The sequence below is a fragment of the Folsomia candida genome, unplaced genomic scaffold (assembly GCF_002217175.1).
Source record: "Folsomia candida strain VU population unplaced genomic scaffold, ASM221717v1 Fcan01_Sc010, whole genome shotgun sequence".
NCBI classification, from domain to species: domain Eukaryota; kingdom Metazoa; phylum Arthropoda; class Collembola; order Entomobryomorpha; family Isotomidae; genus Folsomia; species Folsomia candida.
This window is the reverse complement of record NW_019091202.1, coordinates 2,167,196-2,194,319: the sequence shown is the minus strand read 5'-3', so window position 1 is coordinate 2,194,319 and position 27,124 is coordinate 2,167,196. Positions and strand designations below refer to the sequence as shown.

Below are 27,124 nucleotides of genomic sequence, written 5' to 3'. Positions count from 1 at the left end.
TTGTCAGATTAAATTTAGAATGCTTTTAATCAATATATGTATTATGTATATCACGGAGTAGGGTTGCCGCGGGTAACGGGTCGGGTACCCGTTACCCGCATACCCGCACGATTCTTGCGGGTACCCGTTATCTGCGGGTAGCGAGAACTACCCGCACGGGTAGCGGGTAGTTCAGTTTTTATTTAATTTTCGACATAAATCAGTTCACAAAGAAAGTTAGCAGCAAGTTAGTCCATTTACCAACAAAAGCGTCAATTTATTATTTTTCCATTTCAAAATTTTTCATTTGCCAGCAAAAAACGTTTATAACGTGCGTGTCTTTACGGAAGGCACAGAGGCCTATGCCGGCCTCAAATATTTTTCACGTCCAGAAAATGCGGAGCAATTACATATTGTTTCTCAAGCATGGTTTGCCCGCTCAAAATATCAGTAATAATTTTACTTGTATTTGTGTGTATTTATTTATGTAAGACTGCCGAGATTTTAATTTGTGCTTTGAAGATAAAAAATCTTAATCCGATTGAAGACAAAAAATTTATTTATAGACAATTTTTTTGAATGAAAACTTCATTTAAATCAAAATTTGAAAAAATAGAAACAAAAATTGAACCTTTTTAAAGCTAAACCAAGATTACCCAGCGAGCATATATCAAAAAGTCACGCCAAAAATTAGGAATCGCGTGATACTTATGTATCTTTCCTTTGAATGGCCCCTTCGACGAATAATATTGGCGGTAAAGTTTAATTTTTAAGTAAATGTTCTGTATCTTTTTCCTGGTTTCCCGCTGTCGTGCTTTTCCGAAGTCCATGGTCGACTTTGAACTCTGCCCCCGCAATAGTTTCCTTTAAACTGTTCATTCAATGGGAAAATTAGTTCGATGTAATTCCTATTTTTTGGTTTAATTTTTTGATGAATCATAAATCTCTAAGAATACCCACATACATAGCTTGAAAAACGATCCAATTGTAAGCCAAAAAGCATGCCTTACTTGCATAGTATTATCTCAAAATACATATCAACCCAAATGAAAAAATAATTGATCAAATCAAACTTATTCTCATGCTTGGTTAGTTTTTAACCCAATTCTCATAACGGGTAGCGGGCAACGGGTACCCGTGCGGGTACGGGTAGTTGTGCTGCGGGTAGCGGGTCGGGTAACGGGTAGCATTTTCGCTACCCGCGGCAACCCTATCACGGAGTAAGATAAGAATTATGTATACTTGCAAAATCCTGCAAAAGCATCTACCCTTAATTTATTTCATTATATTTCCCATGTGAAAAGAGTTGGATTTTGAGTAAAATTTTTGGATATCGAAATTTTCGCTGGGGTGTTATGCGAATTACTTATGCGAGTTTAATATGATAGACATGACATTTCTCGAACGGATGATAAAATTACAATTTTTTTTGATGACTCATTGGATGAATACATAGCTCCTGATAAGTATTTCTTATTTTCCAGATTAATACTTATCTCCCCACTGGTTATGACTCCTGACCCGTATGCGGTTTCGATACCCACCCAAACCCAATGTACGGAAAGTACAATTGATGCATCTGGGCATGTAAACACACAAATTACTTTAGGTTACAAGCATTGACTAAAATCTTATTAATAAATGTATGTATTTATGACAGCAAAGTACAATTTTATTCTCTTTGAATCTTAATTATGTATGTATTTGTAGTTACAGAAGAAACGTATGACGAACCACCAACATAACTTCTTACGAGTTATTTCCCTACAAATAATTGTTAATGTAAATACACCAATCAGTAATGATTTACATAATACCTGTTTTCTTTCAGAATGTGCCATTTTTTGTCACTGTTTAGTTAAAGACAATTTTTTGGAAAAGGGTTCATTGCATTCTCGTCAAAGTATATGTAGGTAAGGGGTCTCTTTCCAGCTAATTTTGACCAGTAGCCGATGCACGATTGTCTATTCTTTCAGTGCATAAACCACACTTTATTTCAGGGACCGTCCATAAATAATGTCACGCAAGATGGGGGAGGGGGGGAGGGTCCAAGGGTCCAATGATATCGCGCCTATGTAATACATGTTAAAGAAGAAGGGGGCTCTAAAAATCGCGATTTTTGCGTGACATAATTTATGGATGGCCTTTTACACAATCCTTTATTCCATTTCAAAGTTTTGGAATGAACCTTTCCCAAAAATTTGCCTGAGGACAAGAAAGGGTTCAAGCTATTGTTAGCTTTGACACTTAATGGTATTTATGTCCTACGTATTTTCGCGTAATATGGGAAAAGATTGTGTGAAACATGTATTTGCAGCCCGTTGAACATCCAGTCTCTGCCACACTCTTCCAATAAATACATCCTGGTGCACATTTTTTTTTACTCAAAAATCGTTTTTTTCTCACCTTTACGCGTAATGGCTCCACGGGCAAAGAAACGCCCCCACCACGAGTGTCCCCAATGTGGCAAAATATTTAAGACGGGGTTCGAGCTTCGCAAACACGTAATCACTCATGATCCCGACGCCAAAGTAAAATGCCAAGTAAGTTTTGCATAATACCTTGCAAATATTTGCATATGTACAAGCTACGTTTCGACTTCACGTTAACTTATCGCCAAGATAAGTAGTCAAATTAGTATTCATTTCCCAGCTCTGCAAATTTATTTAAAAATTCTGTACCACGAATTTGTAGAGAAGGGCATTCCCAATTTTTTAAAATACACACTCCACATTATGGAGGTGTTTTAAGGAGGAGATTTTAACTTTCAAAAATCCTCATAAAAATTGAAACTGGCTCAAAAACCGACCTCCATTCTATGTATTAGTCAACTCACTGACTGCAAAATTTGCCGTCCATAATTATAAAATAAATTTCCAAAGCCTAGGTAGAAGTGTGCAAAAATCTGTTTTGATTTTGACAATTTTAGTGATCGACCATACATAATTACTAAATTGAATATTTAGTAGAATTTATTCTTTTTTTGGTACAGATTTGCAGAAAAACGTACAAAAACCCGGTGTCCTTAAAACATCACGTGTCCCTTATTCACACCAACCGAGTCCGATTTCCGTGTCCCACGTGTCGCCAAACGTTTGCCGAGCTTTCGTATTTACAACGCCACGAGGCCACAGTGCACGCTGCGGAGCCCCGACCATGCCTCCCGTGCAAGTTTGAAAGATGCGAAAAAACTTATCTTGATAAGGCGGCTTTGCGAAGTCACGTGAAAATGGAGCATTCTGACAACCCCGTCCGTTTTCCGTGCCCCCTGTGCGGAAGGGAGTTTAAACAAAGGGGAAGCCTCCGGACGCACATTGCCATCCATACGACGGAGAAGACGTACAAGTGCACCACGTGTGGGAGGAGTTTCGCGACGTTGGTCTGTATGAAAAACCATGAGGTGTAGTATATTCGAACAATAGTTTTTTTATAGCTATGCCCGGATTCTGGAGTAAAAACACGTTAAAAATTAGCTAAGAAATTAAAAATCACATGCCACCTACATAAATAGCTTCCCGTTGAACGATCCCTTTAAATTGAACTTTGCCTCCAATATTTTTTTAAAGGACTTTATCTTATCTTACACTTATCTTTCCACCACTGCTGGAAAGACAAGTATCATGTGATTAATAATTTTTGGCTTAATATAATTCGCCACACAATCCCGGTGTAGTTTGAGAAAAGGTTATACTCTAAGAATGTTAGAATGAATGGGATAAATTGCTTCTGTACAGAAACTACATATGCACACTCTAAAAAATAATTTGGTCATTTTCGAAATATAATGCACTCCAGAGTAACTTTCATACGGTAAAGGGTCATGTTTGCCCAGGATTTTGTATATCTAGTTCACTTAATATATTTACAATTCAGAATGCATCTACTTTTCAAAAGGGTAGCATTATTTTTAAGAGTGTATTCGTATATATTTATTTATTTTGTATTACATCTCATTTCAGGACACCCACAAAGATAAATCAACTCGACCCCTTATTCCGTGTCACCACTGTAATAAGAAATTCTTAAGTAAAACGGCCATGCTAAATCACATCCGGAAGGAAAAAGAAAATCGAAAAAAATACCCGTGCGAATTTTGCAAAAAGAGATTCAGATTTGAATCCAATGCAAAACGACATATGAAAATGGATCACCCATTACGTGTGAATCCGGTCCGTTCGTGTGATAAATGTGAATTCAGAACCTACTCGGAAGACTTATGGACGAGACACGTGGCCCAACACGAGAAAAGGAGCACGTGTTATTTCTGCGGCAAAAAGTTTCACGAATTTCAAGAATTAGTACAACATTGTGGGAGAAGGCATACCTTGGAAGTTTAAAATGGGCAAAGTGAGCCTCTCACTCACAATGGAACATTTCTTCACGCTGGTCCGGGATTGTCTACGATTCATGTCAAAAAAGCAAACACAAAATTAGAACTCACATGGCGCTTATCATTCCGTCGAATTTCAAGAAGAATATTGGGGTCAAAGTACCCAGGGGCTCGTTGGAGGAAATTTTCCAAAAAAATTGAAATTTTCCGTCCATATTTTTGTTGAAAGGCCATTCAACGGAAAGATAAGTGTCACGAGATTCCTAATTTTTGACTTGTTTTTTTGACATAACTCGCTAGAAAATCGCGGTATAGCGTGAAAAAAGGTTCCGATGTCAGTATTGATATATTTGTGCATCATAAGTACTTGACTTTATATATGTATGCAAATATCTGAGCACATTATACATAGGTATATTCTCTACTGATAAGGGAACGTTCACATTTTGCGTCATCAAAAAGGATGGGTGGCGTTGGTCGGATATGCAGCATACACGTTATGTCATGTTAAGCATACATGAGTAGGATATGCATGGGGCATGTGGTAGTTAAATAACCTCCGTTTTTCTCATGACGTAATATATGAACGTTCCCTACGTAGTAATCATTATACAAAGTCTGTCACTCCAAACATCACATTAACAATGTCGATTTATACATATGTGTTTACTATTTTGTATTTCGTTCGAGTAGAGGTACATACTTAATGTTTATATATTCAGTTGCCTCAAATTTTAACTGTCAAAAAAATACTTGATAATGAAACTGGGCAAAAAAAAACTTCTCAGAAAACTGTTCATTTAAATAAAAATTCCATGCGACTTATTGTCAATATTATGCAAGCAACTGGCACATCAACATATTTACGCTCTTTACGTACGTACGTAAATATGTTTCTCCATGCACCACAAAAATTTATCAGATCTGTCCTCTCCTCAACATAAATTCGATTCAGTCTGAATTTCTACATGAAGTAAAAAATAAGTACAACAAAAATCATTAGAAAATGGGACCATTTACCAAAATATTTCTCTACTTAATTGCAACGTTTCCCAACCAGGTAACTATTTTTCCAATCATTTAAATACTTTAAAGTCCTAATTTTATTTCCCAAAGTGGTGAATAAATATTTTACAAAATGACTTGCTCAATTTTAGTTTAATTGATATCCAATTTTTGTACCCAGATTTACACCAATCCAACAATTATTTCGGGAGGGCGGGCTATCCCAGTAAGTACAGAGAATCCGGAAAATATTCTCCCACAAACGGGGGAAGAAGTAATATTCAGGAAAAGCATTGCTGAACCATTATTCGAAAATGGAATTTTTTCCAAATATTGCTCTAATTGTGGAGGTCATACACCCGAGGGATGCAGTAATTATTGCTACAACGCTCAATATCCGTGCTATCAATGCTCCACTTGTCACTGCTACTGCATGTGGTACAGTTGCTACTAAATTATTAGCGAAAAAACAGGATAATAATCGATTAAAATCCAAAATAATCGTAAGTTTATAGAGCGGATAATTTATTAGCGAAAAGTAGTCTAATCTCCAGTGAAGAATATTTTGACCCGATTATAAATAATTAGGAATCGAGTATAATCAACACACTTAATCGCTAACGTTTTTTTTCATTCTTTGCATATCTATTTTATAAATTCTTCTCAAATTGTTAATGGATTTGTCAAATTATGAAAGATAAAAATCCTCATTATGAGTGTAAATAGCTATGAAGATGAATTAACAATTTGATAGGTTTCGCACAACTGTTTCGGACAAATATTTCAAACATACAGTAAGCAAAAATTTAAATCGTACCTTTCCCTAAGGTTGCACAAATCGATGCCTTTCAGCTTCTTGGAAACCAGTTTTGATTATGAAATGCATCAATTTTATAGGTGATTCAATATGCAGATTCCAAAAATGATATGCATTTGTTATTTTCCTTGCGGATAATGAAACATAAATTAAAAAGTGGAGGAGAATTGAAAATAAATGCAAATAAATTAAACCGTATCCATCTGTATTTCGAACTCAAAACCAATTAGGTAAATTTCGATTTGTTTGCAATTTTTAATATTTCTATGTAAAATTTTTCAAATTTGTATAGGGAACGTCCCTACGTCATCATTTTAGTGGGTGGGTGGTTTAGGTCTTCTTATCTTCCCCATGTTAAAATTCTCCATCCCTTAACGTTGACGTCGGGAGGGCGGATGATAATATCCAGAATTCTTGATGACATAACATATGTATGGATAAACCCTTTCTGTACATACGTATTTATATATAGAGAACTACGCACAACCACTGTGCAGAACTACCAAATGGCATTATTATCATATCTCACCTATTTATGTAAATTTGTATGAGTAAGTTACCTATCGTCGCACTAATTCTAAAAAGACGTAAGTGCATTCGATGCTTAATTTTAAAACCACGTAAGTGCACTCGATGTTTAATTTTAAAACCATGTAAGTGCAGTCGATGTTTAATTTTAAAAAGACGTAAGTGCACAAAAAAAACTAGTAAAAAGACGTAAGTGCACTTTTTAAAATTATAAAGAGTAATTACTTGTTCAAAATTGTCCTATCAAGGGAAATTTGAACTTATTGGCCCCCATAGGCAAGTAATGAAAGAAAATTCAAAATTTAAAAACCACACCCTCAGGGGGTGTGGTTCTCGGCCTTTACAGTAAGGTGAATTAAATCAAAACGTATTTCTCTCCTCACCCCGGTGACGCAATTCCAGAAGATTATTAAAAATTTAAAAACCACACCCCCTGAGGGTGTTGTTTTTAAATTTTGAATTTTCTTTCATTACTTGCCTATGGGGGCCAATAAGTTCAAATTTCCCTTGATAGGACAATTTTGAACAAGTAATTACTCTTTATAATTTTAAAAAGTGCACTTACGTCTTTTTACTAGTTTTTTTTGTGCACTTACGTCTTTTTAAAATTAAACATCGACTGCACTTACATGGTTTTAAAATTAAACATCGAGTGCACTTACGTGGTTTTAAAATTATGCATCGAATGCACTTACGTCTTTTTAGAATTAGTGCGACGCTATGTAAATGTTATGCTTACGCTTAATACTAAAGTGTTATAAAGCGCATTCATTTCATTCTGAGCAACTTATTTTTAAGGAGGGCGAAGGTCACGAAATTGTGTGGTCATTCTGGATAAATGAAAAATGCCCATTTATGTACATACATACACTCTAAATAATGTGGTGACAAATCGTCACCACAAATCGTCACGGAGGTACTACATTTAATTCTCAGTTTTCGGGAAATATCTAATTACACCGACGCTTTGTCACCAAGGGAAAATAGAAATAAGTCAAAAATTCGTATACTTAACAGTCGCAACGTCCTTATTTAAAAATTAATAGTTTTATGTAAAACAAAAATCTTATATTTGCATCAAAATGTCCAATTTTTTTGCAAATAGAGAGAAACTTGTCGTAAACCATTACCCAAAAATAGAACACTACAGCAGCGGGTGATGATTTATCACCAAATTATTTAGAGTGTAGTGATATATTTACTTAATTTATGTATGTCGCCTGCTTTGCTACACATTTCTCATATGCATTAATACAACACATACATAATTAAACTTGTATTTGACATTGGTACATACGTGACACAACTGTTCATTTGCATCTTATCTGTACTACATATTTATTTAATCTTAAAAGTTTCTGTGAAATGTTACATTTTGTCGTCCAACGTTTTTTCCTAGTACTTCCACTAATTTCAAGATTTCTGCCCACTTATTCTGCAACTGAGGATAATAATACCATTAAAATCTGGGAATTCAAGGATACATCCCTTTACTCGCTGGGTATTTTAACTATTGATTATTGGCTTATTAAACCTTCAAGTACTAACACTGGAACCTTTTACCAAGCTACACAGAGATTTTCAAGCGAGTTAAGCAAACCAGCCAAACAACTGCTGTTCTAATTCATGACGACCAGGGCTGGGATAATCCTGGATTTCAATCCCAGATTAAGGATTATTAATCTAATGACAGTTTTTTTTAAACTAATCCCAATCTATAATCCTGATTTATCCGGAATTATTATTTATAATAAATCCTAGAATAATCTGATCAGATACCAGAAATTCGTAATGTCGATTATGGATAATCCATAAGGGATTATGGATTACTATTCCGGAATAATCCCAATCATGATTATCAGGATTCTTGATTAATCATCCATCTGGATTATTCAGGTCACTTGTTTAACCAGTTATGTAGTAAGACGAAACTAAAAATTAGGAGTCACGTCACGTGACTGACGTGACTCCATACTCGATATTACGGACTACTGGCACCAGATGGGATTATTCCAGGATTTATTACAATTCCGGAAAAATTAGGATTATAGATTGGGATTAATTTTAAAAAAACTGTCATTAGGTTAATGATCCTTAATCCGAGATTGAAATCCATAATCAGGATTATCCCAGCTCTGCTCGGCACGAATTAAAACGAGAATTGTTGTCTCTGCTCGTCCAACGGTTAATGATTGCGAGGGATGAATCATAATCTCTATCTTCTAGTTGATGAGCCTACCTCGCATGACTTGTCTAAGTGTAGCTCCATCGTAAACGAGACAATGAACGGGGTAATCTACGCCATCGAAGGGGAACGATGTGTAAATCTTTATCAAGAAGAAACCGACTGTCACGGTCCGTTCGTTCGGTTCTTTGGACGTTCTGGTATGCAAATATGGGATCTGCATACTTACAAATGGTCCCAGGAAGGAGTTCTGACCAAGGATCGGCTTAGAGCGGCCTCAATAGGGCCTTGTTTTAATAAATGTGACTCCAGGAATTTGGAGGGTAACACGGGGGCCCCCATTGTGGTTTCCCTGTATTTAAGTGAAGATCATGAAGGTAGAAAAATATTTATTAACACTGGAACCTTTTTTAATGTATCAAGCTAAGTACACTGGGATTCTCCAACGAGTTATATATATATATAAGTCAAGTCAAAATTAGGAATCAGAAGTCAAAATTAGGTTTTACCTGAGTTTTGGTTTGGTCAGGGTCGTCGGGGTAGTCAGGGTAGCCGGGGTATTCAGGATCGTCGAGGTAATCAGGGTCGTCGGGGTAATCAGGGTCGTCGGGATCGTCGGGGTAGTCTGGGGTTTGGGGGCAAATTGAGTCAATACATCGGGTCTTAAGTTGTGCAAGAATCCGATTTTTCACTAACTTCACAACAACGCTGTTTAATAATTCAGTTTTAGTACATAACCAATTACTTTGCACAGTTTTCAGCAACGTCAAGGTATGTATAATATGCCCGTATTATGCATTTTAGTAAATTTGAAAACCCCGACTACCCGTGGGTAATTGGCTACCCCAAAACATACCCAACTCCCTAAAAACCCGGAGAAGAATACTCTGGCTCGGTGTCTAAAATCGGAAAATCTTGAAAAACTGGGTTTTGGATTATTCCAATTTTTCCAATTTTGGTATACTCGATTAATTTCCTTTTTCTCAACCTTTTTTCGACTTTTTTTCAACTTGTAAAACCGGTTTTCCGTTAACCCGGAAGCCGATTTTTAATCGGTATTTACAAATCTTAAAACCCGATTTTCAACGCCCTAACTCTGGCATAAACAAATAAATTTAATTATCAGGGAATGCAACAACTCTACATATTACTGGGGATGACTGCTACCTTATTCCATCCCATATGCCCTATGTCAGCTCTATTCAAATATCTGGGGATGAATCGTCCTGCATCGAGTTGCACGATGAAGCCTCCTGTTCCGCGGACTTTACACAATTACGACCCTGGTATCCGCAACTAAATCGGTTGGAGGATTGGTTTTCGAAAGGAAGATTCAGAATCAACTCTCCATATAATGCCAAAGCATTGGCGCGATGTGGAAGCCATTGCGGGCGAACGATTCCAGGCATAAATCCCGCAAATCCGGTACAACCGGGCAAAAATGTTGTAACAGTTTACCCCGAAATGGGATATTATGGTAAAACAGTTATCAGTTTGCAGTCTGAATACAGGGTGGTTTAAATGTCACGCAACGGCGGAAAATTTGGCACAGGGAAAAGCCCATTACACTTAATAATCCGGTAAAGTCACTCAGGCAATGATTTCTCGGTAATAAATTTGGTAATAATATTTTACCAAGGAGTAAAATTTCGTTATCATGATGGTAAATACCCTACCATTACCACACGGTACAACTTATCATTACCGCTTTGGCAGAGTCATATACATACTTGTGCTTTTCGGTAATGTTTATTACAAGATTATTTACAGTGTAGTTACAAGATTTGGGGTTGACATTATTACCAAAGTTGTTGGAACACTGGTAACAAAATTCTTAAAATGTTGAATTTCAGAGACAGAATTACAGTAACTAATGGAAATTTATGAATTTTTCCCATTAAAAAATTATCCAATGTAGCGGGACATTTAAGCCACCCTGTACATACGCATTTAGGGTTGCCGATCCTATCCTATCCTATCCGATCGGATAATCCGACATTATCCGACACTTGTTGTAACATATATCCTATCCGAGGCTCGGATGGGATACATGTTATAACAAGTGTCGGATATCCGTCATCCTATCCTATCCGATCGGATAGGATAATGTCGGATAAAAACGGCAACCTATACGCTGTTAACTTGTTTTTTTCCCAACAGGCCATGGAATTAATGCGAACCTTTCGAACGGATGCGCCAATGTGGAGCGACCTTTCCTTTCGATTAGAACTTATGGCACCTGTGTTACCGTGTACGCCACGCCAAACTGTAGTGAGGCGAGATTTAGTTTTAGGACGAATGGGGAATCCGTGGATTATTATAAAACGAGATTATCCGCTTTAACTACGCTCCGCCGAAGATCAATGAAACTGTGTGATGATGAGCAGGAAGTTGAAATTGAGGAGGAATCCGTCTCAAATCAGGGTTGCGAGTCGGTTTTGTTTGATTGCACGCATTTTTCCCTCGCGTGTTTTATTACCAGCCTGATTTTTGGTATGGTAGGTGTCCTCCTCACTGTTCTGTGGGAGCGTGTGAATTGATAATAAATTTAATCTTGGCCAATTATTTTAATTAATTTCCGCGATATTGGAAACGTGCACTTTAATTGCTGCATAATATCTAAGTACGCTATGAGGATCTGAGACTACACAATCATTAATATAGGGAGTAATATCAAGCATTGAGTAATTTTAATTCGTAATTGAGTATTCTTGGTAAATTGTAATTTCCATTGTGTATGTAGTAGCCTTGGAAACCACTAGTGGTAATTGTGCCAGCTCTGCTAATTAATTCCCGACCATGCATTATTACCAGAGTCTGGTTATGTATTTATTGTAAGCTTTTTAATAACAACCCGATTGAATTCAAACTTTGGGACCTTGCTTCTGGTCAGGCATAAGTCACACGGTCAAAAAAATGTTTTCACATAATTCCAGGTTTTCACGCATATAAATATTTTCTTATATATTTCAGCGATTTTGTCGAAAATATATAAATTTTTTATACACATAAATATGTTTTTTATATATTTCGGCGATTTTTTCAAAAATATACATTTTTTCAGAAAAACCACAGAAATTCAGATTACATAAATAATTCCGGTCATCGCAGAGATTGTACCAGAGCATGGGGAAAGGTTGTTAGTTTATCATTTTGAAATGTATATGGTGGCATTTTACTCTCAAATAAATGAAATTTGAAGCAATTTAAGAGGAATTAAAAAAATGTTTTATCTACATATTTTGACGATTTGATTAAACATTTTACATAAATATTTCGGGATTTTTAAGAACATATTTAACCGGACTCTGATTATTACAGAACATTTTCTTAATCCGTCTCGTTCGCTTCAAGTTGTACATACATATATGTAGAAAATGTGATGAACGAAAAGAATGAATGAATATCTGACCATGTGAATCGAAAAGGGTTAAAGGTTACAGTTTGCATGTTAAATACAGATACACATTTGTATTAGATTTTTTTTGCCAGATACATACGTACTCTTCCTGAGGCTTGTCATCTCATTTGCATAAATATCACCATGCCCATTGGCGGCCATACGAGCTTTCTACTTTGAATAAACTCTGTGCCTGTCGCGAATGCGTCAAAATATGGAAATGAGGTGACACTCATAAATAATTCCACTATATTCACGTTCATCGTTCATGATTTGTGTTGCAATGAAAAATAATGGATATATACGTACGTATCTATGTACATATTTATGTACATACGCAAATGCTTCACATAAACGCGTAAACTCTGCATATTTATGTATACTTGATCACCAAAAACAAACGTGCTCGCATACACACATATCTTTGAACTTGGCATATTAATAAATTAACTACACAAATTTGCAAAGCATATGTTGGCCAGTATGTATGTGTTCGGTTAAATTACTTTCAACAGAGTTGCGACTTATGCCATTCTACAAATTAGCTCCTCTCTTTGTGCACACTTTTAATACAGTGGTCCTCTTAATTCAAAATTAATCCAATCTTAATTCTAAATTAAGTAAACTATCTAGAGTAACCTTTACTTAATAAAGAGTAAAGTTTGCTCGGGATTTACATGGTATAATTTACTTATAATTCACTTAAGAATTCAGAGTGCGATTAATTTTCAAAAGGATAACATTATTTTTGAGAGTGTACACCTTGTTAAAATTTTGAATTAGATTAAAACTAGAATGACACATTCCAGTGTGAAACTTCCCCGATTTTCATTCAGCTTAACCTGGATTATTGTTAGTTTGCTGATCACCACGTGCTTCTTGGTAACATGTCGTTGTTCAGACCAAGATGAGTTCATCGAGGACTATTTTGATCGGGTTCCATCAACCGCACCCGGTTTTAAATGTAAGCCGACAACTTTGGGAGAGGACGCGAGTGTCAAAGTGACCGTGTGCGATGACCGGCAAGGTATTTCACTTAATTTTGTGATATATTTATTACCGGCGCAGACGCTACACAACTCTACCGCATGGTACACTCTTAAAAATCCGACAAAGTCATGCAGGTAATGATTTATCGGTAATAGGTAAACGTAGTAATAATATTTTACCAGGTAGTAAAAATTCGTTAACATGATGGTAAAACTTTATTACCAAGCTATTACCACACGGTACCACCGATCATTGCTACTTTGGTAGAGTTGTATACTTTTGCTTTTCGGTAATGCTTATTACAAGATTATTTACAGTGTGTACTACATCCAGGGTAAAGTTAACTTGACAAAGAGCAAAGTTTACTCTGAATTAACTAATTTTAAGCTGATCACGGAAAGCGTTGTTTATTTTTTTAAAATTAGGCTAAAATTCGGAGAGTATTTATTTTTCGAAATGGTAACATTATTTTTAAGAGTGTAAATACATATATTATTATTTTTTATTTCAATACGTAGAAAACAAAACGGATCTACTGATACAGGGCGGTACCTGTTACTTAATTCCACGCCCCCGCCCCAAACTGGGCGATCGGTATAAATCCAGCTATATAAAAATGTCCGGAAATGAATCATACTGCATTGAGTTACACAACGAGGCAGATTGTGGTGGGAAATACGACCAAATTCGACCAGAATATCGAGGAAATCGTACTCTACACAATTTGGGTTAGGAGGTGTCCATATATTACGTTAGAATAAACGTCCATTTCCATATCAAACATATAATCTTCATTTATAAGTCGATTTCTGACTCAAGATTTTCATTCATATTCATTGATTTTGGCTCAAATTCATTTCACTTCATCGGACTGCATTTCTTACCTCGCCTCTTGTACATATTTATTAAGCACTGGGTGAAAATCAAAAGAATGAAAAAAATCCTTCATTCATCTGAAATGACGGGATACTTCACTTGTTTTCATTCAAATCAAAATCAGCCAAATGAACGAAGGCGAACAGGTATGACCTAGCTACCCTTCCCCTATTCTACTCATGTCTATTTCTGTGTACTTGCATTCATTTGACTTGATAATGAATGATAGCGCGTGAAAATGAATAGCCTGTCAATTGGATTAAAATAACTGATAGATTTTGTCATTTCAGATGAATTAAAAGGACGTTTCACTCCGTTCATTATTTACCCTATGCTTAATACATGGGGCGAAGTAAGGAAAGAAGTCTGGTGAAGTGAGGTGAAATGAATTTGAATGAAAAAACGATTGAATGTGAATGAAAATCTTCAATTTGAGATTATTAGGAATTACAGAATTTTGAATGAAGACGAAGTTTTTGAACAGTTATGCTCATGTCAGGCTTAACACGAGTAAGATAGGCGACTTAAAACTATCCGCTGGTCGTTTTGATGACGTAATATATGGACGCCCGATTTAGAATTGGAGATCCCGTTGTTCTCGGCTAAGTCTATTTCACTTTGTGGAGCTTTCTGTAATAAGACAATTGCGGAAATTAATCCCGTCATGGAAGCGAATCCGGGTCCAGGCATGGTTTCATTGTATCACGAGTTCGGGTACTATGGTAAGGCGTTACATAATTTATGAACGGCCCCTTATCCCATAGATAATGAATAAATTATTCATTCATTATTTCATAAATTGGTGAATAATGAGTGAATAATTTTTTATATTTTTTTTTTCACTGAATTGAGGAAATTCATTTCATATTCATGAAGAATGGATGCCTTCTTTTATTAATTATTCATTTTTCACAATATGCTTAATGCATGGGGTACATTGAGAAATCCATGTAATAAGGGGAATTTAAGTTCAAATGAATGAGGAATGAATATTGAATAAATACTTACACTCCATTCGCACACAGTTTGATCTTTTACAGAAATTGAGAATTCTGAGAAACTACGGCACTGTCGGTCTCACATTCCCTCAAATAATGCTGACAGGGAAGTTTTAAACTGGCATTGGCGTAGCTTCTCAGAATTCTCAATTTCTGTAAAAGTTCAACTGTGTGCGAATGGAGAGTATTTTATAATGTTAGATACTTAATTGAACAACTTTTTAATTTTATGAGTTTTGAATGAAGAAATATATTTTTTTAAATTATTTTTTTGTTAATATAGGATACCCCATCCACGTGAATTTATCCGCGGGATGTGTCGAAATTGAGTCCGTTTTCGCCGTTATACGAACATACGGCACATGCGTGATTTTATACTCATCGCCCCATTGTGCTGAGAAAAGTGGGGAATATTCGTATCAGACGAGCGGGAAATCGTTGGAATATTACGAAGAGAAAATGACCAGCTCGACGATACCGATCTTCCCAAAATCTCTCCAATTTTGCCGGGAGACTGACATTCAGGGTATTCGTTACAAGTTTGCAAAAAATTCGCAAGTTTGTAAACAAATTGGGGTCTGTAAAACAACATGTGATCGATTCGGGTAGGGGTCAAGGAATCTTATCCTTCCCATGTAAATTATAACATGGGGCGTATAGGTCACTCCAGGGGGGTAGGGGTCATAATTCCCAGAAAATCGATCACGTGCTTTATGTATGTACGGTTCTAAAATTCGTTTGGGAATCTTCAATAACTACACTTTAAATAATTTGATATTAAATTGACACCCGTGGAGAGTGCCCTCCTTTTGTGTAATAATTTCGGAGAAGTTTTATCACAAAGGGAAAATATGTCTGTAAAAAAATATCGTGTACCAAACAGAGACGACGTCGTTATTTACAAAAAATGAGCATTTTTATCTAAATATGAAATTTTTGTATAATTTTTTAATAACGGCGTAAAACGTGTGTGCTACAGGATTAAATATTTCCCTCGGTGGCAAAACCTCTTCGTGGATAATCATTACCCAAAAATTGGGTAATGATTGTAACTGGGCAATTTCCCCGCGGGTGGCGATTTATCTCCAAATTATTTACAGTGTAGTATTGTTTTCAATTATGTATGTGGTCATCGGAATGAATGAATGAACTCGTAATGAATGCCCCCATTAAATCAGTTCCGGAACACGGTGAAGAAGATGTAGATATTTGCAAACAATCTCCACCCCTGAGTAACATTGCGGCATGGGTACAAATTTACGTGGGGGTGTGCATCGCTATTTTGTCAGCAGTGGGAGGCTCATTTGTTACCAAGTTTGTAATAAAGAAGAAAAATAAGATTGGACGGAATGTGCAAGAAGTTAATGTTCAATATAAAGCAGAGGATCAATAAAATATATTTTATGCCAATTTGATTTAGTCTACTTAATTGTTATGGCTTGTCCATATTCATATACATATATATTCATACTTATCTTTTATACTTATCCGTATATGTAAATAAATTTGATTGCTCACATCCACTAATTAAAATCAAGTGAGTTTATCTTTACCAATAAACCCATGCTTACCTTCTGCCCCGTTTCAATCTCAATCCGCCCTACGTCACGCTTCCAGTTTGAAATGACTGAACATGACGCCGAAAAAAGTGTGAGATGGGGCGGGTTGAGATTAAATCGGGCAAGAATAAATATGAATTTTTTGACAAAGATAAACTGACTTGATAAGTACTAAAAACCGCATTCTTGGTAAAAGCTACTACTTAAGTAAGATAAGCCTCTTTCCACGAAAGTTTAAACTTTTACAGAAATTGAAAATTCTGAGAAACTACGCCACTGCCAATCTCAAAGTGCCCCGTCAGCATTATTTAAGACGGACAGTGCCGTAGTTTATCAGAATTCTCAATTTTTGTGAAACTTCATACCTGCGTGGAAGGAGAAGCAGAAATATAAAACATTGGCATCGAATTAAATTGGTTCGATTTTCCCCCAGATTGGTTTTAATTTACTACTACGCGGAACGATCCGAGTATGTGGGGACATGCAAGGATCTATAATTAGGCTGATACGACGGCGAGAACGAGAGAGACGAGAGACTTGTCCACTTTTCTCTGACAAGACACAAAGTTGGGTCGGATCAACGATTTCAGAAACCCGATCCGATCACTTTTGCGGATTTTTCAAAACTACCTATACGATCCGTTTTTCGGATTAAACAAATATCCGATCCTATCCGTTTTTTGGATTAAAAAAATATCTGATTAAATCCAAACGGATCAAATCGGGCCGGGGATAATCCGAAAAAATGGATATCAGACTCAGCTCTGCTTCCCTGCTCCGCAATTGCTTTGTGAAAATGGTATACGTCATCCTTCGTGCATATTTGCATTTAAGCAGGAAATACTGTGAGTTTATGTATGTAGTGAATAGGTCAGTATATATGTAGATATACAGACGGATACAGAAACCTAACCTAACCTAGTACTTTTAAATAAAAGAATTTTTTTTTTTGGTTTTTTCGAAATTCCGATTTTTTTTTCTGAATTTATTTCAAAATTGGAATTTCAAAGAAACGCCTAAAAGGGGTGGAGATACTAACAAAGAAAAAAATTTGGTGCAATTCCATTCACCCGTCCGCATAGGGACAGAGAAATCTTTGTCCCTATGCACACTATGTACACCATGTTGTAGGCTCATAATTAGGCATAATGCCCCCCAAGGTAATTTCCCCGCCAAAAAATTTGGTTTAATCGCGAGACACTGACCATAGTAACATCTTAAAATACTTGATTCCAAATTCTAAAACTAGTTTGGATATCGTTGTTGAAATGAATAATTCTTACTCTTACCTCAACATTATCATACAGTGGTGTTTGTAATTTCCTACCATGTCGGTCAGTCATATACTAACATCTGTACGCATGTATGTACCTTATAAAGGGTGTTAATAAAGTCCGATCCCATTTTTCCTATAAAAAAGTGAAGGCTAGTATAAAAAAAACTACCCGTGATACTTACAAAAAATGTTCGACATATTTACCTTAGTATTTGGTCTTGTTACCATTTACTTTAACCATGCCCTCAACTCTTTGTTTAAGGCTCTGTGCTAATTTTTCCAATGTGTCTGTGGGAATCGAATTCCATACATCTTGAACTTTTTTTTACTAGCTCTTCCCTCGTCCGGGGTTGTGGTTCTTTGTATACATTTTCCTTAAGTATGGACCACAGGTTCTCCAGGGGATTCAAATCTGGGCTGTTTCCGGGCCACACCCCCTTGCTCCAGACCGTTGAAACTTGCGTCTTGATGAGACTCAAACTCGCTTTTGCTGTATGGGCTGTAGCACCATCCTGCATGAAAACTATTTTTCTTTCATTCGGAAATATTTCCTTGTTCCCCATGCTATCGAAATAGATAGGTAATATTTTTTCCATATAATACTTTGCATTGACTGTTTGGCCTTTTGGTATGATATGTAGAGGAGTCACGCCACGTGCACAAAATCCACCCGCTACCATAACTTTAAGCCCGAATTTTGGGACTGCTCTTGATGGTACATCCGATTTGTTTTCTGTCCTGTAACGAACATTTTGTTGGTTCAATTTTGGATATAGCTCAATAATAGATTCGTCAGTCCAAAGGATGTGACTGCGCAATTCTTCACCAAGTCTTTTTTCACTCAAATGGCCACTTTTCTGAAGGAGTTCTCCAAATTTCAGACGGTCATCGATATTTTTTTGTGACATGAGAGGTTTTTTGGTTAGTTTGTAAGCTGTGTGACCCCACCTCGTAGATTTCACAAATTTTTGCACGGTCACATAGTTAATTTGCTTCTTCTTCTCTTTATAGCGTTTTGAGTCATTTAACTCCCTTGCACAATTACGTAATGAACTACCGGTTTTCTTGTAAAGTCTGTTTTTAATCATTCTCTTTGTGGTAGGTGACACCTTTCTGGGTCGCCCGGGTCGCTTTTTGTCGTGGACAAAATTTTTGTTCTTCCATTTCCAAACAGTTCTGCGGCTGCAGCCCAATTTTTGCACAATTTCTGCAGGTTTAAACCCCTGCTGATGCAATGTTTGTATCTTAACTCTAAGATGCTCATGACTTACACGTTTAGTTGTTCCTCCCATGGTAAAAATTTGAAATAAATAACTTCACTGGTTCAAAAGTTCCAGCTGAATTTGTAACAACCGCGCTCCAAAAAATTCATGGGATCGGACTTTATTAACACCCTTTATGTTCTTAGTCCATCGATGAGTTAATCTCAGTTTTCTAAAAGCGCAGATGCAAAAGTGACTGATGCCTGTATGCCCAACTGTAATATATGTACACTCTCAGCAAAATTGCCACCAAAATTGTCTCCTCGTGTAGGTAATATGCAACTCTACCGTAGGGTGATAATAAAATTGGTAATAATTTTGCTTCTAAATTATTGAGAGTGTATAATACAATAAACACATCGGGCAGAACCATACCTAACATTTGGGGAATATTTTCATTCTTGTCATTATCTCCTGGCTTAAATCTTTGGGATAAAATGAACGATATTATCACAATGAGCACGGACGCATATTTTGCAACATATATTTTGCAACATATGTGCGTTGCACGGATTCAGCAGATGTAAAACATTTTAGTGGAGGAGAATTAAGATAACTTCAATTTGATGAATGACTGGTGGCAAGCCAGCACAAAACCAAATGTGATAAATCCTTCCCAGATTATGTTATGAATATATACACTGCAACCTATTCAACAGGGTGTGGCAGTCGATCGCCATCTCAGATGCTCGCTTTACGCGGATTGTGAATTTACATGTACATATTTTCCGAATATAAATATATTGAAATTTTATCGAATTTCGTGAAATGGCAGGGTACAGACCAACAGCCCCTCCCCCAAATTTAGAAGACGCCCTCGAGTGCACCATTTGCCTTGACACGCCAGTCTCGCCCATCCATCAGTGCGACAATGGGCACATCGTTTGCGGGACTTGTGCCGGGAGGATGACAGCTTGTGGTTTGTGTAAAACTAAATTGCAAATTTCTATCTTGGCGGAGCGACTTTCACGACAAGTTAGTAAATTAAATCAAAGTCATGAACTTATTACTATAGACACACACAATGAAATAGCAGAATTTTCGCACTTGTACGATTTTGATGTATCATAGCTTGAAATTTGCTCAATGTAGGTGGGTAAATAATCAGCAATAATAATTGGAGTGCGCTTACACTGTAAATAATCTGGTAATAAACATTACCGAAAATCACAAGTGTATGACTCTACCAAAATGGTAATGATAAGTTGTCCCGTGTGGTAATGCTCTGGTAATAAAGTTTTACCATCATGGTAACGAATTTTTACTACTTGGTAAAATATTATTACCAAATTTATTACCGAAAAATCATTACCTGCGTGACTTTACCGGATTATTAAAAGTGTAGCCAATTTTCGGGATACCAGCCAAAATGTGAATTTTTGCATTTTTTTTACTCTTGTCTCAAAATCGCCTACATTTTGCCACATATTACTGGAAATAATTTTAAAAAATTACTATAGGCTAAAATATGACTATTGCGTCGAATTTTGACCCCAGTTTTTTAATTTGTTGAATTTAGAGACAATTGCAATTTCCCTATTCGTTTTTACACGATCGAGATCTGAAATTTTGAATAGCATTTTAGGTGAGCCCATAAGTTCTAACGAGACATCGGATTCGTTAAGTTACTGTTACTTATTCCGAATTTTGTGAACAACAGGATTTTTTTAAATAATTTGGAATCTATTAATTACGCGACGACTTGTTAAGGTTGTAATTATGTTTTCCCTTTTTATAGTTAGACCTTAAGCCTTCCTGTCCTTACTCCATAGCTGGATGCGTAACAAAAATATCGAGGGCTGAAATGGTCAGCCATCAGGCTAAGTGCTACTACAGGTAATGCTTGTTTTTTAAGTGTTGCTTAATTACTTAAGTATGTATGTATGTAATTAACTAGTAATTGCTTATTTCTACTTTACCAAAGCCAGTAATTCCATGAGCTAATCTTGTTTGGAGACTTACTTACGTTACTTTAAATAACTTGGACATGCATTGATAAATTTATAAACCGAGTTCTGTAATTATTTTAAGGGATGTTATATGTGAAGATCCAAAGTGGCCTCCATGCGACAGGGTGCCAATCCCTTTTGGAGATTTCTTCAATCACTTGCATACCAATCATCAAATTGATTTGGATGAAATAAATCTGGGACAGTTCTGCGACAGAACTGGGATAGTTCTCCCGGTTTTTGGTGGAGACCAATTTCGAGGTATTTCAAAATAGATATCTTGCAAGATAGCGACCTTTATTTTTTAGCATTGCAAGCAATGCAAATTTGTCATGATAACGCGCTGTATTCATGAGGGGATATGCAATCCCATCTAACTTCTTACAGATTTGGAGAGAGAGCAGATCGTTAAGCTTGTCAAGAAAAATGGTCAGGCATTCTTGCTTCATTGTCACATCGACACAGACCTCGCAACCTTCTGGATGACCGTTCTTGGCGATGAAGCAGAGGCTAATAAACATTGGTTCCAAATCAAGCTGGGAAACGAAAATAAAACTGAAGCGAAGGTAACTAAATTGCTATTTTCACTACACTTGTAGCTTACTCTGGTAAGGTAAATCAGTACTGATTTCAAAAGCCATTCAAATATTTGTATTTCCTAAGTTTAATTTAGATACGGTGACGCGGGGCAATAAGTTCTAACTTGTATGGTTCATCAGCTGATGGCCTTGTTAGGCTTAATTTTAATAGTAATTTGAGGATCCATAATAAGTTCGCAGGTTTCTGGAAAGGACTTAATAACAACAGAAATTTGTTGAGGGCGAGACTGCCATTAGCACAACAAAGTTAGCAAAGTTTTACGTATCACATAAAGCAGATACTTTACAAATTGCCGCAGTTCCTTCCCTAGGGGGATTTTAAACGGTTTTTACCTAAGAAGAACGCATACCATTATGTATTTTTTTAATTTGTTAAATCACCAGTAGTCTTTATATACATAATTAACCAACGTGATCAAACATTTCTATGCAGAAACAGAATGTCGCAAAATGTGAAACAACAAGTACTAAGGTTCATCCAATTGTTTACGCAAAGCCAGTAAGAACAAATGGCGCAGCAGGTAAGGTACCAAATGATTGCAATTTATGTAGATATACACAAATTCACATATGTATGTATCTACCACCCCTGCTTTTAAGTACATTCTAAATATTTCGGAGGCCAATCGTCACCCAACGGGGGTGCAAGTGCTCTATTTTTGGGTAACGATTTATGAGACGGTTTGTCATCAAGGGGAAATAAGTCAAAAACTTGTCCATGAAGCACGGGTGACGTCGGAATTTGAAAAATTATCATTTTTATCTGATCACATAATTATTTACATGCAATTATTGAATTTTTTGAATGACAACGTCAAGCGTGTTTCGTACACGAGTTTTTGATTTATTTCTCATTAGTGACAAAACGTCTTCGTAATCATTTCCCAAGAATGGAGCACTACCCTACTTGCGCGGATGACGATTTCTTTCAAAATTGTTTAGAATGTATGTTTTAAATACAATTAATTCAGTTCAATTAATTCAGAGTTTAAAATATCAAACTGCTCTTAAACTGATCATCGATTATTGTTAGGCTATAGCTCAATACTTGTGGAAGATTGCATTTGGTTCCGTCCCATGGGTTCCAAGGATTATCAATATACTGCTCAGTTAACAATAAAAAACGAGTCAACAAGCGGAGAAATGTTTATTGTTTGGGTTAGATTATATTTGTGTTAAAATTAAAGCCTAGTAGTCAGGACTGATTTTTCAGGTAATACCCTATAGAACAATTTATGGAATTTCAGTGAAATAGTAGTTTAATGCAGGGCAAGGAACCTGTGAAAAATCCGTCTTGAATACTAGGCCCAGAACTTGGAACTAGTTACATTAACTATGCCCCTTAATTTTGTAGATTGAGACCAGTGCTCCAAAGCGGTATCGAGCAAGCCACCGAATATTTTTGTTGAGTACCCACGAAACTGTTTGTGTTACTATTGTGATCCCGTAGGGAGTTTCAGCTGGTGCTATGACGGAGGACACGTTTTCTGTATGGCCGAGGGTAATTCCTGAACATTTGCTGTACACCACAGACGAAATTTGGAGTGAAGATTGTAGCAGAAGTACAAAATTGTATGATTTTCAAGGGCCTGACGAACGAAAACAAATATATCAGGTTTGCTACATAAGAAAAAGTGAAAATACTTTAAATGTAACACGTTCCTCTGAGGAATATTTACGTTACATCAATTATTTGGTCTTGAAATCTTGAAAAGTGAAAATGCTTTTAAAATGGCCTACCATCTCATGCATTCGAACTTAAAAGGAAACTTTTCGAAAGGCTTACGTTTTGATATGTGGTGGGAAGTTTTCGTACTATTGGAAATCATGCAACTAATTGGTGGCCAAGTGATCATATTTGTGTTACCTGAAATAAAATTACGAATGCTTTATATCGTGCGTAAAACGGCGCGCTAAGGTAAATTGATTAAAGTAATTATGCCACAATTTTACAGGACATAGCCAAGTGTAGCCCTAGTTTTTTCCGGTATAACTTAAAAGTTGCTGTAACGGATCCATACCCTCCTGCTCGGAAACTTATTGATTTCAATATTGAAAAACAGCGAACTGCATTGAATAACGTGGAGCGAGAGGTTTGTTACATAAACTTATTTCCAATGTGTGAGTACGTGAGGGATTTTATGGGATTAATTATTCCTGAAATCTACTGTTCCTTCTCTGAATTCGGGTTGAATCTGTCAAAGATTTAACTTGACTTATTTGTAAAATTTATATATTTTTAATCATTTAGACTCAAATATGTTATACCATCCCCGTTTTGACGTATCACCATCACTCCAAATTCGACAAGGCGCAGATGCAGCACAACTGTGCAATGTTCCCAGCTCTACTTCTTCGTCAGGTTGGAATGAAAAGGGGTGCCGATACCAATGCGATGCCCTTAAGTTTTTCATACGGCATACTTTAAAAATTTATTTTAACTCGACGACTTTACCAAGTTTATAAAGCCGTGATGATTATTAAATAAACCGTAGTAACGTTAGAAGTAGCTCACCCTGTAATAATGATTTGGTTATAACTTGCCCCAAAGGTGCAGAAAAATGCAACAAAATAGTTACATAATTTTTTGCAATTATGCACCAATGGTGCAGAAAAATCCAACAAAGTGGATCAATAATTTTTATGCAATGTTGCACCAATGGTGCAGAAAAATTAAACAAAATAGATCAGTAATTATTATGCATCGAGAAGAGTCCAAAAATTGTGCATCACTGGTGCAGAATTACCTACCAACGATCAACGATAATTTTGAAAAATTTACGTCAAAATTGTATGATCATTTCTCCCGGATATTCTGCACTATTGGTGCGTTTTGCATCCCTTCCCCCAATTATTTCGCATCATTTTGTGTTCCCGATTGTTAGATATCAATGGTCCTATTAACTTGTTAAAAAATTTGATTCGGTTTGTTTAGTACCAATGGTGCGCCTAACGTATCCAATAATGGTCAAGGGGCTTTATAATTAGCATCAATGGATGCAAAAAATTCGTTAACAACCAGACGGACAGACGGACGGACAGACAGAGGGACAGGAGGAATTCAATAGCTCTCGTGCTACGCAGGGCGAGCTAATAAGTAACTAGATATGTCATTATTTAGAGAGTCGTAGATAAAATTGAATAATTTATTTTAAATTTAAATACCAGAGTTAAGTTACTATATCAAATTATTAATGTCCCCTTTCTTAACTAGGTAGGTATTTATATACTTTTTCTCCCTTGAAAGATACTTATGATCCGTATGAGAATTGTTAAAATATATAAATTCAAATTACAGGTTTGAATAAATCGATGAGAATTAATCAAGTAAATGTTGAACGAAGGATAATTATCAAGCAAATTCAACATTATAAATAATAATTCAAAATAGGTACATAATTTTGGTAGAAACTGTACGGGATACAGTAGCAGTTACACAAACATATATATACATATACATATGTTTGTGCTATCAATGCTCTATATGGAGCAATGATATCACGGATACTCAGCATAATAGCAATTGCATCTGCATCCCTCGGAAGTATGACCACCGCAAGGGGAGCAATATTTGGACAAAGTCCTGTTTTCAAGTGAACAAGTGATGATTCAAATGATTCTTCGAATTTTCTGTAGCTATTGATATTGCACGTCCACCTTACCCTAGAAAATTGTTGGGGTGGTGTTAATCTGGTTATAAAATTGCGAAATAAAATACGCTGCTCTTAACGAGCCTGGCCTGCTACGAGCTGCGATGCACATTGTGGAATACATGGATGGTCAAACTTGTTTATCGTACTGTAAGGAGAACGTCCCAAAAATCAACTTTAGGTTTGGGTATCTTTATCCATAATGGTGTTAGCTTCCTGGATTGCTTGCGGACGCAAGGATGGCACCTTCACCTGGAAAATTCTCCTGTTTCAGGCGTTCTTTCAAATTTCCATGTTTATGCGTCAACCGATCAGAAACTTTAACAGTATAAATATAACGATGGGATTGATCAGCTTAGTTCTTTTGTCTCTTTAAGAAACCTTAACAACCGGAAGTCTCATTGCTCCACAACCTCCAGTAAAATTTCGACATGTCGGGGACTTGTAAACGCTGGGTTTATAGTTTTCAGTTCTCCATCGAAATGTCTTGGATTTGTTAACCTCAAAACATTACCGGACGTGAGGGAAGAAATATGGAATACTTAACAAACTAAATTCTACATTTATTTAGGGTAGAATTAACAGATCGGATGGATGACATTTTTGAAATGGTTTGATTTTTGAAATGGTTGAAACGAGCTTTCAGGGTTCAACTGCCCCCTTCTTCATGTGTAAAATTGTACAGGAGAAATTATCGGAATAATTTTATGAAAGATAATATTTTCAAAATCGGATGAGATGAAAAGTTGTTGACATCATTGGGGTCGCTGGGTAACCGGGATTGTAGTTTGGCGTATAAGCGTTGGTGCTAAGGGCAGGAGTAGTGATGTCCAAATGGGGTTTATTTCCATACCTAGATCTCGATTAATTTTATTTCTAGTATTTCTGCTCAGCAATCCCTCCTTGAATTTCCGGTGGAAATATCGTTCCTCCCGATGAATGAGAGTTGCTGATTCTGTTTGAATCCTGTGATCAGGATTCTCAATTATGTGTGTTGCAATCGCGGATTTAATATTTTTCTTTGTTAAATCTCGGTCGTGTTCTTTCATCCTTTCCTCCATGGGACGGGATGCCTCTCCAATGTATGATGAACTGCAGTCGCATGAAATTTGATATATTCCAATTTTAGGAGGTGGCTCTTTTTGTTTATGCGTGCAGATTTTGTTCCCTATTTTTCTACCAGGAATGTAGCCAAAGTCGCAGTTTAATTTTCTTCTGAGAAAATTAGTCATTAGGACCCATATATGGGAGAATCATGCGTGGTTTATCATTTTGCTCATTTTCGTCTCTCCTTCTGGATCGCATCCGTTGTATCCGAGATTGTAGGAGGGTGTTTGGGAAGTTGTTGCTGAAGAGGTTGGTTCTGACATGCTGAATTTCTTCCTCAAGATATTCGGGGTCAGAAATTATAAAAGCACGATATAGTAATGCATTAATCACGGAGATCTTGTGCGATGGATGATGGTACGATGAATAATTTAAGTAACGTCCTGTGTGAGTAGCTTTCCTAAGCACCTTTCTCCTGAGTTGATTTTCTTCGTCTCTAATTAGAGTCACGTCTAAAAAGATATTTGTCCATTTTCTTCTTCTTCATAAGTAAATTGGATATGTTTGTTGAATTGATTGAATTCTTTTTGTACATCTAGCGTTGCGTCATCGTTCATAATGCAGAAAGAATCATCCACGAAACGTCGGTAAAGGTCAATTTTTGGGTGGTCTTG

General features: G+C 36.4%; 4 protein-coding genes across 6 annotated transcripts; all 4 read left to right on the top strand.

Moving 5' to 3' along the window:
- Positions 1–2,327: 2,327 nt before the first annotated feature.
- Positions 2,328–4,512, top strand: LOC118436765 (zinc finger protein 184-like). The gene is made up of 3 exons (XM_035855359.1): positions 2,328–2,522; positions 2,972–3,379; positions 3,939–4,512. The coding sequence occupies exons 1-3, from the start codon at positions 2,397–2,399 to the stop codon at positions 4,314–4,316; spliced, it is 912 nt and encodes a 303-aa protein (XP_035711252.1). The 5' UTR covers positions 2,328–2,396; the 3' UTR covers positions 4,317–4,512.
- A 707-nt stretch (positions 4,513–5,219) lies between these two features.
- Positions 5,220–12,054, top strand: LOC110854629. 2 transcript variants are annotated; one of them, XM_022103094.2, is made up of 6 exons: positions 5,220–5,369; positions 5,496–5,540; positions 8,059–8,160; positions 8,886–9,221; positions 9,971–10,321; positions 11,005–12,054. In XM_022103094.2, exons 4-6 carry the CDS (start codon positions 8,942–8,944, stop codon positions 11,382–11,384), a joined length of 1,011 nt encoding a protein of 336 aa, XP_021958786.1. In that variant the 5' UTR covers positions 5,220–5,369; positions 5,496–5,540; positions 8,059–8,160; positions 8,886–8,941; the 3' UTR covers positions 11,385–12,054. The 2 variants fall into 2 exon arrangements, with proteins under 2 accessions (XP_021958786.1, XP_035711262.1); XM_035855369.1 differs by lacking the exons at positions 5,220–5,369; positions 5,496–5,540 and having other exon boundaries at positions 7,338–8,160.
- Positions 12,055–12,742: 688 nt separating this feature from the next.
- On the top strand, positions 12,743–16,518 carry LOC110854603. Of its 2 annotated transcripts, none has more exons than XR_004835688.1 (4): positions 12,743–13,271; positions 13,753–13,985; positions 14,689–14,832; positions 15,392–16,518. XR_004835688.1 is itself a non-coding variant. In XM_035855349.1 (4 exons), exons 1-4 carry the CDS (start codon positions 13,040–13,042, stop codon positions 15,715–15,717), a joined length of 912 nt encoding a protein of 303 aa, XP_035711242.1. In that variant the 5' UTR covers positions 12,751–13,039; the 3' UTR covers positions 15,718–16,518. The 2 variants fall into 2 exon arrangements, 1 of the variants encoding a protein (XP_035711242.1); XM_035855349.1 differs by having other exon boundaries at positions 12,751–13,271; positions 13,753–13,962.
- Positions 16,519–19,908: 3,390 nt separating this feature from the next.
- Positions 19,909–24,254, top strand: LOC118436753 (E3 ubiquitin-protein ligase SINAT5-like). The gene is made up of 9 exons (XM_035855341.1): positions 19,909–20,180; positions 20,944–21,041; positions 21,237–21,415; positions 21,542–21,720; positions 22,187–22,274; positions 22,787–22,911; positions 23,108–23,368; positions 23,709–23,846; positions 24,005–24,254. The coding sequence occupies exons 1-7, from the start codon at positions 19,974–19,976 to the stop codon at positions 23,201–23,203; spliced, it is 972 nt and encodes a 323-aa protein (XP_035711234.1). The 5' UTR covers positions 19,909–19,973; the 3' UTR covers positions 23,204–23,368; positions 23,709–23,846; positions 24,005–24,254.
- The last annotated feature ends 2,870 nt before the right edge of the window (positions 24,255–27,124 follow it).